This window comes from Schistocerca nitens, chromosome 11 (genome assembly GCF_023898315.1).
Source record: "Schistocerca nitens isolate TAMUIC-IGC-003100 chromosome 11, iqSchNite1.1, whole genome shotgun sequence".
Classification (NCBI taxonomy): Eukaryota; Metazoa; Arthropoda; class Insecta; order Orthoptera; family Acrididae; genus Schistocerca; species Schistocerca nitens.
In genome coordinates, this window is record NC_064624.1 from 105,292,900 (window position 1) to 105,307,201 (window position 14,302).

The 14,302-nt window shown below is 38.0% G+C and overlaps 1 protein-coding gene across 6 annotated transcripts in view; it reads left to right on the forward strand.

The window, feature by feature from the left end:
• LOC126213586 (zinc finger protein 83-like) overlaps positions 1 to 14,302 on the forward strand; it is an 87,993-nt gene that overhangs the window by 18,652 nt on the left and 55,039 nt on the right. For 3 of the 6 annotated variants that reach the window (XM_049941436.1, XM_049941441.1, XM_049941439.1), the window contains exons 3-4: positions 12,284 to 12,376; positions 13,311 to 13,403. In XM_049941436.1, coding sequence (XP_049797393.1) covers positions 12,284 to 12,376; positions 13,311 to 13,403 — 186 coding nt within the window. Of the gene's footprint in view, positions 1 to 12,283; positions 12,377 to 13,310; positions 13,404 to 14,302 lie in introns of those variants that run through there. The other 3 variants (XM_049941437.1, XM_049941440.1, XM_049941438.1) reach the window with 2 other exon arrangements.

Consider the following 14,302-nt stretch of genomic DNA (forward strand, 5'->3'; position numbering starts at 1 on the left):
CCGCTCTCTCCCCCCCCTGCCCGCTCTCTCTCCCCCCCTGCCCGCTCTCTCTCCCCCCCTGCCCGCTCTCTCCCCCACCCCATACTTGCGACCTTAATACTACCAAGTTTAGCACTTGTACAGTAATTAGGTCTTGTGTTATAATGTGTTGCATAGAGAAAGTTCAATTATTACTACCCAGTACTAATTAGTTGTTAAGAAGTACCATAGCTGGACTTAATGTATGTGATATTTATATAATATGTGGGGATTGTGACTGCTTAAATGCACTCATTAAAGTTTGTTATGGTTACCATAGGCTCAGGTTTACCAATCCAGCAGGAATGTAAAAGAAAAGTTGGAGGAGGGTGTGAATATAGCAGGAATTTTAGAATTTATGTGACTGCATGGAATTAAGCAATGGAATTAAGCATTGTTGAGTTGTGGTAAAAACAATGAGATGACTGACAAATGTGTGTACTTACATTAGCAGTCATGTTTTTACTTTAAGGTTAACACGGCAGACGCTTAGTACTGTTGTATGCCCGTAGTTGGAAATGAGGAAATGCAAAATAGAATATTTTTTACACTTTCTGCTATATGGATTTAAGCATTATCTTTCAGCAGGTATAACAATTTAGCATGTATGCTTGTAGAATTGCTTCTTTACATTATAAACATAAATAAGAATTAGATGAGATTTTGTTGATGAAGCGACAAAAATTGGTGCCAAGTGGAAGACTCAGACCATAATGTACCAGGTGATCAAAACGTCAGTATACATTTTAAAACTTAATAAACCATGGATTAATGTAGATAGAGATGTAAAAATTGACACACATGCTAGGAATGACATGGGGTTTTATTAGAACAACAAAAAACACTCCATATTGGTAGACATGTGAAAGACCTCTTGCACGCGTCAATTCATGATGATCGTGTCCTCAGCCGCCACTTTCGTCATGCTTGGCCTCCCAGGTCCCCAGACCTCAGTCCGTGTGATTATTGGCTTTGGGGTTACCTGAAGTCGCAAGTGTATCATGATCGACCAACATCTCTAGGGATGCTGAAAGACATCTGACGCCAATGCCTCACCATAACTCCGGACATGCTTTACAGTTCTGCTCACAACATTATTCCTCAACTACAGCTATTGTTGAGGAATGATGGACATATTGAGCATTTCTTGTTCAGAACATCATATTTGCTTTGCCTTACTTTGTTATGCTAATTATTGCTATTCTGGTCAGATGAAGTGCCATCTGTCAGACATTTTTGAACGTTTGTATTTTTTTTTGTTCTAATAAAAACCCCTGTCATCCCAAGCATGTGTGTCAATTTGTACCTCTCTATCTACATTATTCCGTGATTTATTCAGTTTTCAAATTTATACTGACTTTTTGATCACCCCGTATATTTATGTGAACTCATAAATTTGATTTTTGTATTCACCATATGATGTTCCTTTGACAGTTACAGAATAATAAAAAAAGGAATCTACACTCAGTGCTGAAATAACAGGTGATCTTAACCTACTGAGTAGAGACTAAGATGTCTGTGCTTACATTACATCTGATATTGACAGGCAGTCTTATGATGTTTGTTTGAACAGTTGTCTGAAAACTCTTGTGAGCAGCTAGTTTGATACCCCACAAACAGTTGAAATATTTTAGACCTTGTTGCTATAAACATGCTTATCTTTATAAATGGTGTCAGTATAAAGATGGATTAGTGATCATGTAACACACTGATGAAGGTTACTAGAGTTAATGAATCCTTCAAGAAGTTTAGAATAGCTTTGCAAGAAAGAGCAGGTAAACAGTTGTTAGCATCCCACGTAGACGAGTGGATGTGATTTACTTCCAACATGATGTACGTGAGGAATATTGGCAGGTGTTGAATGGCTGTAAATCACCCATTGAATAAGTATGTGCTGAGTAACTGGATTACAGACTGAAAGTATCCACTGTGATTTAATAACAAAATTCGGTAAATACTGACGAAGCAGACTGTTGCACTCAGTTTGAAACAGTATGCACAGTGAAGACAGACAAAAAACCACAACCATCATACTTTAGCCACAGATTTTGCTGAGAACACGAGACATTTCTGGTTCTGCATAAAATCACTAAGTTGGTGGAAGGCTTCTGTTCAGTCACTCATTGACCAGTCTGGCTGATGTTGCTTTGGAGGATAGCAAAGGGAAAACCGTTTGTTTTGCATAGGAGGATTGTGCAAACATATTGTCATTAGACCATTGTACAGACTGCTGTATTAGGGACATAATAATGGGTTCACAGATGTAGAGAAGCAACGGCAAGAGTTGAAAACAAAATACTTGCCATTTCCGAATGGAATCACAAAACGTGTTTCCAGAGAGTACTCAACAGCATTGGCTCTGAACTTGGTTTGTATTTACTGCAAATATCTCACCTAGTGCCAAAGTCCCAAGCAACTGGAAAATGGTGCGGATGACTTCTGTATATAAAAATGGTAAAAGAATGTACCTGCAAAATTACAGGCCCATATCCTTAACACTCACTTGCTCCAGAGTTCTTGAACATATTCTCAGTTCGAATAGAATAAATTTCTTTGAGACAGAAAAGTTTCTGTCTACAAATCAGCATTGATTTTGAAAGCATCACTTTTGCAATACTCATCTTGACCTTTTGTCACATTATATCCTGCAAAGCATGGATGATAGGGAAACAGGCAGATTTCATATCCCTAGATTTCCAGCAAGCAAAGGACACACTGCCCCACTGTATACTGTTCACTGAGGTACGAGCACGTGAAATGTGAATGGCACGTAGAAGTCTCAAAACAGCAAGTGTTCAGCAGATCATGATGCTGTGACTTACCAAACAAGAAAGCGATGGTAGATAGACACAATAAAAAACACACAAACAAATTTCAAGCTTTTGCAACCCGAGGTTGCTTCATCAGGAAAGAGGGAAGGAGAGGGAAAGACGAAATAATGTGGTTTTTAAGGGAGAGGGTAAGGAGTCATTCCAGTCCCGGGAGGGGAAAGACTTACCTTAGGGGGAAGAAAGGACAGGTATACTCGCGCACACGCACACACACACAGGTAAAGGCAAAGAGGTGTGTGTGTGTGTGTGTATATATATATATATATATATATAGATCTGATGAACAGTAGTCTGTGGCTGTTTGTTGATGATATTGTGGTGTATGGGAAGGTGTCATAATTGAGTGACTGTAGGAGCATCAGAGATGACTTGGACAAAATTTTTATTTTCTGTGATGAATGGCAGCTGGCTTGAGATGTAGAAAAATGTAAGTGAATAGAGATATGTAGAAAAAACAATCCTATAATTTCAGAATACAGTATTGGTAGTGTGCAGATTGACACAGTCAGGTCAATTAAATATCTCGGCATCACATTGCAAAGTCATAGTAAAGTGGAACAAGCACATAAGTATGGTAGTAGGAAGGGAAATGATGAACTTTCGTGAGTTGGGAAAACTGTAGTAAAGTGTGATTCATCTGTGAAGGGAACTGTGATAGAGCAGTACAAAACTGACGCAGTGGTACAAGGTACCATCCACGATTCACCATTCGACTGCTTGTGGAGTTTGTATGCAGATGGGGAGGCACAGCACCCAGAAAGAAGCTAATCTTTTGCAGATTCCATGTGGGATGCATTCTCATATGTTTTAGATTTGGAAAGCCCCTTTGCAAAGCCAATAAGTAGTGAAATGGCTTATGTGCCAGAGCCAAGGATTGGTCACCTGCGTTTGTCACTGAGGGGAATATATATTGTGAAATATCAGAAAAAGTAAACATAAAACTAAACTAGAAGTGAAGCTGTCACCAGTGTGGAGGTTTTTGACACTGCAGTTCCCTACTATGGACAGTCCTACTGGCTGTGGTATGCCATTGTTCTCTTTCCACATGTGAACTGATTTATGCAACGAGTTACAATGTACTTACAGTTTAATGAATAAAGATCTTCAGATTTGTAATCTCGGACTTACCATTTAGCCACTTAATACTAGAAATGTGCAGAAGCATTTAGCAGTAAGGCCCAAAGTTACTCTCATTAGGTAATAGTAGCATTTGGGCACATAATATTTGAAAAAAGAAACTAGAATAAATTGCTACATAGTTTTGGGTTCCATATGGAATACTCACCAGAAGTAGATGCAGAACAGAGGGGAGGCCACATGATGTAAAAATTTAGCTACCACATTCAATAAAAAATCTTGAACTGACCCCTCTCTGGCACTGAAATTGTTCATTTATTGAACACTGGTTTGTCACGTGTATTGAAAAAGGCTAAGGTCATTCCAGTTTGTAAGAAAAGCCAAAGGAAATATGTACAAACCTACACACATATCTAGTAGATGTAAAAATTCTGTTGAATGATTGTGATTCTGTATGATGGCTCTTCTTGAAATATAAATAAATAAATAAATAAATAAATTCTTTTGCAAAAATAGAACTGGGTCCCATAACCATTGGTGGTGTGGAATTGTTAACTCTGCTTATTCATAGTGCTGGCACAATGTAGTTAGCCTGTAAAAATCAGGGCATAGTTCTGAAATAGTATCTGTGGGAAATGTAGGAAAGTTCTGTCTTGTTGATGTGCCGTTCAGTGACTCATCACCTCTACTATGCAATTGGTTGTTACCTTACACCTTAAATAACATGCAAGCAGTAATTTGTATTAGAACTGAATGAACCAAATGGATAGATGCAAAGTACCCACTATTGCCACAGGCAAGGTAAAGAAATACATTCTTTTGTAATGGGGAAATGTCAGTCACAGCTAGCATGCAAAACATATAGAATCTAAATGAATGTTTCCGTAACTGTGTAGTTATAAGTGGCAAAAAGTATTTGAAGCATACTGACATGTTTGCAACACACAAATATTATTTTATCTGAGAATCATACTTCCAGTAGTTTTTGAAGGGGTTTATTACCACCAATAGCATCTGCTTTCATTTATTGCACAAAGTTCATTCATATTCATTCTTTCTCTTCCTCTCCCCCTACACTTTCCTGACTCTAACCCTCCAGTGGGTGTCTAATCTGTCTTTTTCAGCATACATTCCATGCCTTGCTAAATATTTTAAGGGTTTCTTCTTTGAGTTGCAGCCAGCTTTCAGTTCCAAGAGTAATTTGATCATGACAACTTTCCTGGAGGTCATTAAATTCAGGAACTATGAATACTTCAAGAATGTACTATTACAATTTTGGCAGCCAAATTGCCATTACTTTGTATGCAGTTTGATTTCCGTCTCTTTGCATTACCTGAGTATCTGCATGCACCCCATGTGTGGCACAAGATCCCTTCACCACTTGTGCCAGCTGCCCTTATGAACTGAGGATGGCCGTAGAACCCAGACAAGAGACATCATTGGTGCCAACATCAGCCAGAACTTGAAGACGGCTACACCCTGTAAGCTTTATAGCCACAGGCAGAGCATGATGTACATCTCTGATGAGGGCTCCCAGTAGACAATTCAGTGCACAATGGATTTATTTCCAGTCCTAGATACCATTTCCGCATGGAGATCCATAATGAATGTAACACTGGAGCTCCCAATTGACTAGCAAACCCCTTTCCCCTTATGCCTGTTTGCTACATGATGGAGCAGCCACCAGTCAACTCACAGGATGCCAGGCTGAGGCTAGCTTCCACATTCATTCTCTGCCTCAAATAGTACTAGCAGATGCTTCAACTCACTCACCTTCGTTGAGGGCAGCTCAGTCACATTGGGTACACTGTAAGGTGCCTTGGCAGCAGAACCAGAGGGCAAAATAAGCAACACCTGAGGTGTCCCATGTGCTAACCCAGATTTTGCGACAAGAGGCAGCAGGCTGGAGGCTGCTGAGCATGGCCGGATGCATCTTCAGCTGCCTGCACAGCATGCACACATTATATCCATTCTATCACTGTTAATTCAATAGTTAACCATAAAAGTACACAGAGGAAGCAATATATCTAACTTAAATCCTTGTAATGTGTCACCAGTAGAGGCTGATGCATTACTGAACTGTGTCGCTGGTCATTCAAAAGAATTGACGCCTTTGCTACACTCTGCACGAATATTCTGTAAAGTCGTAAAAACAGGAGATCACACCTTGAATAAAAACAGAGAAAGCTACAGATGTAATGTGCTGCTGAAACAACCCCGATGAAAGTATGGTATTCCTAGTGCTCAAATAATGTACCAGCTTAATCTCTATTTTAAATGGCTGTTACCTGATGGATAACTGCATGTCAGTTTTGACTGCTGTGGGTGTCGTTTGAATCAGAATCAGGCTGCTTAAGAATGCTACAGTCAAGGAAGAGAGATTTATGCATTAAACAAGGTCATGAAATTTGCACAAAGTAAAATTATATATTTTCATTAAATGTAACTAGAAGCAGTCACTGCCATTGCAAAATCATGTACATTCATGTCTAATCTTGACACAGGTCAAATATGTATGTGGTGACTGTTCTGGATATGTCCAAGAGAAGAGAAACTATTTTGATCCTGCAGCCACAATGGATCTAGACAAAGGAATTTTGGGGCTCTGGAAAGTTTCAAAATCATGAAATGTTCAATTTTTACATTTTTGCATTTTAAAAATCTATCTACTTCCCCATTCAATTAAGATATAATTTATTCAGTTCAAAAGACTGCAACTATTTTAAAATATTTTTGAAATATGTTTTGCATGGGTGTGGTCCACTGTGGTGCTGTTAAACTGTTGTCAAGTGTTGTACTAATGACTTGACATTCTCATCATGTACATTTTAGTGATGTGAGAGAAAATGTATTGTGGCTAACCTGTGATAGTTTGATATATACTGCTCACTTAGTTGTTGTGTGTTTCATGTTTATTTAATCTTTTGTAATCCTGAAAATATTCGTAGTGAATTTGGTTCATTGAAGTCTGTTTTACTGAAGGATAATCAAGGGTAAATGAAAATTGACTAGAAATCCTGTGAAGGCTTTTAAGAAAACGAGAAATTTTGGAAAGCCAAAGGTAGATGTTATTACTGTAAACAATAAAGATAACCAAGTGCGTGAACCTAATCTTACTGGTACACCTGCCCATTGCAGTGAAAGTGGGAAAGAAAGTACTTCATAGAGGGAGCTTGGTTCAGTTAGTGAAAAGTATGAATGTTTTATGGGCGAATCAGATATGAATGAAATACTTGACATGTCAGTTCTCTCCAGAATTTTTGTGTATTGTGTAAGTGTATTCAGTGTAGTGAAATCGGTCTGTAACTCTCTACAAAAAATCATGTAGGACTTGCCGGTGAAATGTAACAGACGTGTGGTAAATGCTCTTACATAATGATCTTTTGGAACAGTGTTGCAATAACTCCAAATGAAGAAAATGGTAGCAAAATCTTTGAACAGAAAATTAGTTTCATTTATGCCTTGCATACAGTTCGTAAGAGTGTTACTGCAGGTGCAGTTTTCTATGGCATGATGAATCATCCAAATCCCCAGCCAAGTTTACAACAATAATACATTTATAGGGTCTAAAGTAGAAAATACCTGTAGAGAATCTATGAAGAAAGCTGTGGAAGAGGCAGTAATAGAATACAGTGGTAATAGAGACTTGACTGCAGCATTCAATGGTACCTGGCATAAATGGGGACACACATACCTTCATGGTGTAGTATCTGCCACCAGTACCTATACAGGAAAAGTTATAGATGTAGCAGTAATATATTTCAAGATTTTGTTGTATGTGGTAAAGTGTGATATGTGGATTACCTTGGTGACAGTGATCCTAAAAGTTTCAAACATATTTAACAACTGAAGCCCTATGGTGGTGATGTTGTTGTGCAGAAATTTGAGACATGTACAGAAACAAATGGGATCAAGACTTTGGTGACTGAAAACTTCCTACAACAAACAGAAACTCAGTGACGGTGAAGGGTTGGTTGGGGCAAGAAGTTTAACTGACAGTGTAATTGATAAAATACAAAACTGTTATGGAATGGCTATTAGTTAAAACACACACAGTGTCAATGAAATGGAGGAGGCTGTTTGGGCTCTCATTTTCATATTTTTTCAACTGATGAAAGTCCCCATCATTACTTGTGTCCCAAAGGAGAAACCAGTTGCTATAAGCACAACAAGGGACTGATGACTGGTGAAGTGCACACTCATAAACAGTCTCCAGATGCTGTAATGGGCATGATAAAACCCATTTTACAGATACTTAGTAGCACCTGAACTTTTGAAAAAGTGTCTTCGTGGAAAAACTCAGAACCCCAATGATAGTGTAAATAATGTTATATGGTCAAGAATTCCTAAGACTGGGTTTGTTGGAATAGAAAAACTTGACTTTGGTGTGTATGATGCTGTTGCTACTTTCAATGATTGCAACGTTGTAAGGTGCAAAGTATTTCGAAATATGGGAATCAAGATAGGTTTCAACATGGGAAGAATGATGCTTGCTTTAGATAAGGAAGTCTTTTGGCTGTTGATATGGCTATAAATCGCCTTGAAATACAAGCCAGAGCAAGCAGGAGGAAGACAAAGAGGATGCTTGGGGAGTATTTCACAGAAGATGGAGATAATCCATTCTATGGCCCTGGAATGCACTAAAAGGTAATCCAAACTTCGTCACTCGATTTCCGAAAGTTTTCTTTTTTCTTGCAAATTTGCAGAAATTTGAGACATGTACAGAAACAAATGGGATCAAGACTTCCCAGGATCTACCAAACCAATTTGCTTCAAATTTTCAGGAAATGTTGCACGGTACCTTCTGCGTAACTTAACTCAGCCTTTTCCCAAAACTTGTGTATTGTTGAATCTGTGAATAAAAAATAGCACAAAAGTAGTGAATTTTCATTAAAATAGGAAACTTTATCTGTAACAACTGAATTGAAATTCCTAAAAATGTCTGTGTTAAGTTGGAGCCAATACTCCTATAATAACCTGTAAAACTTTCAACACCCTAGCTCAAATGCTTTCAGAGAAAACATAACTTATATGCTGTTTTAACATTGGAAGATACGGCCTTCTGGAGCCCCTTAAAGACATTAGCTGCCAGTGCACATTCATTTAAGTCAATGAGGAAAGTTGAAAATTTGTGCTGGACCATGATTTGAACCCAGGTCTGTACTTCAGATGATAAACTGTGTTCAAATTGACCGTGTGTCCCTAATCATGTTGTATAAATGGAGATGTTGTCTTAACTGCTGACGACACCTTTGGCACAATTGTTTTATTAAATTCCATTGCAAGATGTAATTTTAGATATTTTACTTCTGATAAAGGTATATTTATATATACCGAAACCTTGGTCAAGAATTTTAACAAATTTTTATTCTGCAACTGTTTTAGCTATCATCATTTACCGTGTCATCTAATTGAAGAGAAATGGCGATTGTTCTGACTAAGGCAAACTATATCTGCTGATTTCTAGGCACCGTAGTTAAGTGGGTTAGCAAATCTGCTTCAGACAGCGAAAAGCGGTTTCCAAAATTAGGTTTTCGTCATGTGTCACATGTAAATGTAGTGATTCGGAACATAGGACACGTGATGTAGTCAGCATATAGCAACATCACCGTTCAGTAGCGCGAACACACAAGTAGGAAAAGTTAATGGTAGAGTTAATGTACATAGTGTAGCTACAAGAAAAGTTAAGCTTTCACATATAATATTTGTCTTTTTTGTGCTTGGTACACTTAGATACATCACACAAATGTACCAGAAGATTTTAAGTAATGACGTAAATGTCTGGTGTTGCTTGGCCCTCAATTTATTAAGCCTTAAATGAGAACCAAACGCTCCGTGATTTAAGAAATTCAAAGCACATTCACACATGTAACATAATGCATGTTGTGTAAAATGAAATGTTCTTTGAAAGTAACTCTTTTCAAACCACCAATCGAATTATTTTCCTGTGACCTATTAGAATTAGTTTCAGCAGATGTCAGAAAGCACCAGAAAATTGTGTTACTGTGCCTGTGCTGCTATGATGATGCAGGTTGTCCATATGTTCATATGTATATAGCATTAAGAGACCTTACATTATGCCATAAACGAAACAGGACATCAGAGGAACCTGAAGAGCTTCGGAATTTCGTAAATGATAATAAAATGCATAATTTGACATACATAGCACATTCATATGTCCAGATTCACAAAGACGTACGCCTCAAGCTGATATTAAGCTTTCAGTGTTGTTACGGTATGCAAATTTTCTTGGAGTACCAGTACCATATTATCTCATGTTTAGTTCACTATTATTTCATAATGCCATGCGTCCCAAAAGATAACAAGTGCACTTGAAATTCCGCAAACATTTTGACCCTAGCCAATAGTCTTTCCAATAAATTGACTGCCTCTGAGGAAAAGATTAATCAGAGCCATTTTTTTTAACAAATGTACAAAAATTACTTACGTGTTCTGCAAGGGAATTAATGCCCGGTTGCCAAAAACATGGAAATAAAATCAAATCAGAAAACTGAAACTAATACCATATTTTAGCCTTCCATTATTAAGTGAATGTATTTTAATTCACTTTATAGCTCCTGCCCACAGAAATCCGTTTTCTTTTCATGTGACTTGAGAACTGTAAACCAAGAAGAAACAGCAAAATCACGAAACGTAAACATGGTTCACATGGTGACTACCCCTCATCCACTATAACTTGGAGTGCTCTGCACATGTGCAAATCTGGCAGTTTGGGGTGCAAGAAAACTGTTTCTGGGTAGCATATGGCTGCTTGTTGCTTCTGCTGGTACAACAACTCATGTCTAGTTACCTTGGATACAGCTAACAGACACACTTCAAGTAGCCAGAAGCAGGAGAAGGTACTGCTCATATTTGACTCAACTGCGTATGCGCATAAGCCTGCTAGCAACTACTCAAATGAATCTAGTGAAACCATTGTGACGTTATGCTCATTTGGAAGCAGTTTGTTGTTATGAATTATTGCATAGCCTTCGTCCTAAAGCTTTTGACACATTTTGCTGTTGACAGACGCTTGTTTGTGCATTGTGTTTTGTTGTTTTCAATGGCGCATTTCCTTTGCAACAAATTTTTATTTTTTTCTTGTTTATGTTTTATTGCTGCAACTTTACATTGCAGTAGCAAGCTAAAGTAAAATTCTTTGTTAGAGTATCATTTCTTACCAGTCAAAACAAAAAAAAGGAACTGAAAACTATAACAGGGAGAAATTCCCAGAATTCTTAAAAGATCTGGTGTTTTTCCCAGTTTTCTCCTGGGTGAAAAAATTTTTCCCAGATTTCCCTGTTGTCTTGGAGCATATACACCTTGTGTTAGTGGTCCAGCCTGATCTTCACCCTACCTGGTTTTTTTGTTCCCCCCCCCTCTCACATAGTCTGTGCGACTTGTTCATCTTTTCTCTCTCTGTGCTTATCTTCCTCTGTCCATGTTGATAGTCTTTCGTAGGCAGTTCCTGAGTGGAATGCCTATGTTCCCCCATTGCATCTGCTCTCAGGGGGCTTCCGGCTGCTCCCTTGATGGAGAACCTTGCCTGCCTTTCTACCTCTGTCGCTCTTCTTCTTTTTGTCCCTTAAGTCACTTTCATTGACGTTTTGTAGACCTTGGGGGTTTTCTTTCTCTGGGTTTTGTGCTGTAGGGTCTCTTATCTTCAGTCATTTAGACCTGTGTGTTATAGGAAAAAGGCACTGTTGGTGTGTCAGTCTGTTCAGTCAACCAACCAATCAATCACTGAACCATCTCTGTCCATCTGCTACACTCTCACTGTCCATCTGTTCCAGTCCCCCTTCTCACTGTCTTTGTACCTCCCCCTCCTCTCTTCACATTCACACACCCACCTCCATAGGAGGTTGGTATTACTTACCTTTTTAGTATTTTTGTCTAGATAGTAAGTTACATGTATACCTAGCCTGATTGAAGTCGATCCAGTGGTATGGGAGGAAATGTGGAACATAGATCCACTTCAATAATATTTATGGATACTGTGTATACTGGTTGCTGCTTGGTGTGTGAGAAATAATTTTGATTGATATTTGGTGAACAATCTCTTGCTTATGTGCCTGGCTTTCAGGGTAAACAAAGCTTTGATTTCAAATATTTGAATTGTGGCATCCCCATTTTCTGGCTGCCTGGTGGTAACTAATGAATATGCATGATTATTAGTGTTTTGGGCTTGTCATCTTCTACACGAGATCTGTTTGAGAGTATTCTCTCTCTCTCTCTCTCTCTCTCTCTCTCTCTCTCTCTCTCTCTCTCTCTGTGCTTCCGTACCCTCCTCTAAGAGAGTGCCATGTGTAAGGAAAGGGTATGAAAGCCTTAAATGCACTTTTTTTTCCTTTTTTCAGTTTCCTGAAGACCCACTAAAGAATGAAGAGCCTAGTGTTCGGGTAAAGCAAGATTCAGAACTGAAACATCATGTGGATGGCTCTGATCTTAATGTAAGTTTCCACAGAAGCACTGTATTGTCCGTTAAGTGTAGTAAAACTCATGAAATTAATATGGGACATTCAGATTAAATTGTCATGGATTGTGAGCAGCTGTAACCTATTGTACCAGCTCAAGTTAGCTGTGTTACATGTTGGTTACTGCCAATAGTATTCACATTTTTACTAACTATTACTTTTGTATTAATGTTTTATCATGCCCTTATGTAATGAATGCCTTAAATACGTATTTGGTACCAGTATAGCAAGGAAGACTTCCTCTTCGAAGTAATTGCTAATCTAGTTAACTGCGTCTGTGTCACAGTGCTGTAATGGAAGACTTGCAAGTAACATATGTGGTGGGTGTATGTTTTAGACTTTGCAGTCACAATTCACTAAAGTATTTAAATCATCACTGAAATCCTGCATTGACTGTGTGTAATTCCTTATAATTTTTCTCCAGAACATGACAGACGTGCATTGTTTCCTAATAAGCAGACAATGAGAATACATGGTGTCAGAGGAGGAAGCTATGTAAATATCATTAAATTTGGTAAATGTTGGATGTAATCTATGAAATGCCAAATTAATTTGATTAATAACCAAAAAGCATCCTTTTTTATGAATTAGCTGGCAGATTATTTCCATCTCTTGTATATGGGAGTGTGTAATCACCCAAGAGAGCAGACCCTAGTGCCACTGAAATCAGAGTAGATTATATGACAGGAAAAGAAAGTGAAAGTATGCCAATATAACTCTTACACAATAGCAGATAGGAAAATCAGAGACATTAGAACCGATTTTTAACCACCCTGACACTCATTCTTCTCAAGCCATATGAATCTCTGTAAAGGTGAATGATACTAATAAAAAAGAATAATGATAGTTATGTCGTGCATACAGAAGTTATTAAGCAGTTATAATTCCGAGGTTTGTTTACTTCTTTCAGTTTGTCAAATATCCATTGGGAATCTCTTGGTCCACTGATTTTATCAAGGAGGACCCTGAACTAAATGTGGAAGTCAGTGTAAGTGAGAATATTGTAAGTATTCACACCTCTGACACTGCATGCAGAGTCAGAAAAAAGTCTTCTATTAATTGTGTAAAGTAAAGGATGTATTGCAGTGGAATTGGCCCAGATTGTGAGTTTCCTGGAGCTTATTTCTTTTCATAATTCTAGAGCATTCTTATACTCTTCCAATTGACTTGCATATCACTTATCATTTGCTGAGTGTTGTGAACGGAAGCAGAAGAGCACTGGTGACTGGTATAATCCTATTTTCTGTAGCCATTGTTGATTGCAAATGTGTTTTTTTGATGGCTATGTGTGACGGATGCATTAGATTCACATTTAAACAAAGTGTAAATTCTAATAGTGTAAGTCATTTGAGAAATATTCCTCTTTCCAAGAACTTCTTTGTAAACAATTCAAAAGAATATCAGTCTTTCTTATCTTACATGTGAATCGTTGCTATTCGTTAGTTAGTACCAAAAATTTTCAGGGTTTTGAAAAAAGAGAAAATTTGTACATGTGAGATCACCCCTGATACCTTGGCCACAACCTATATGTATTGTGGCTACTTCTATGGTACCTCTTGTATTAGTAATAAATTATTCAGTCTTTTTAATGCAAAATGCTGGAGCTTAATAATGCAGAAAAATAGGGCTGGCCCTTTTGATACTGGCAGATGGACAGCAAGATTCTGTATCATTTGTGGAATTAGTAATTTTACTAGCTAATTGCACAAGAAGCTAGATCAATAAATTTGAAGTCATTGTTAATTGAACTCCTGGAGTGTGTGATTTATATTTTCTAAAAGCCAGCAGAATTGGTTACTACCTCAGATTTGCTCCTTCTGCATTAGACATTTGTTCGCCAGGCTTAATTTTGATGTGCATTCATGACAATCTCATTTGCCTGTGTGTTACGGTTTTCTAGAT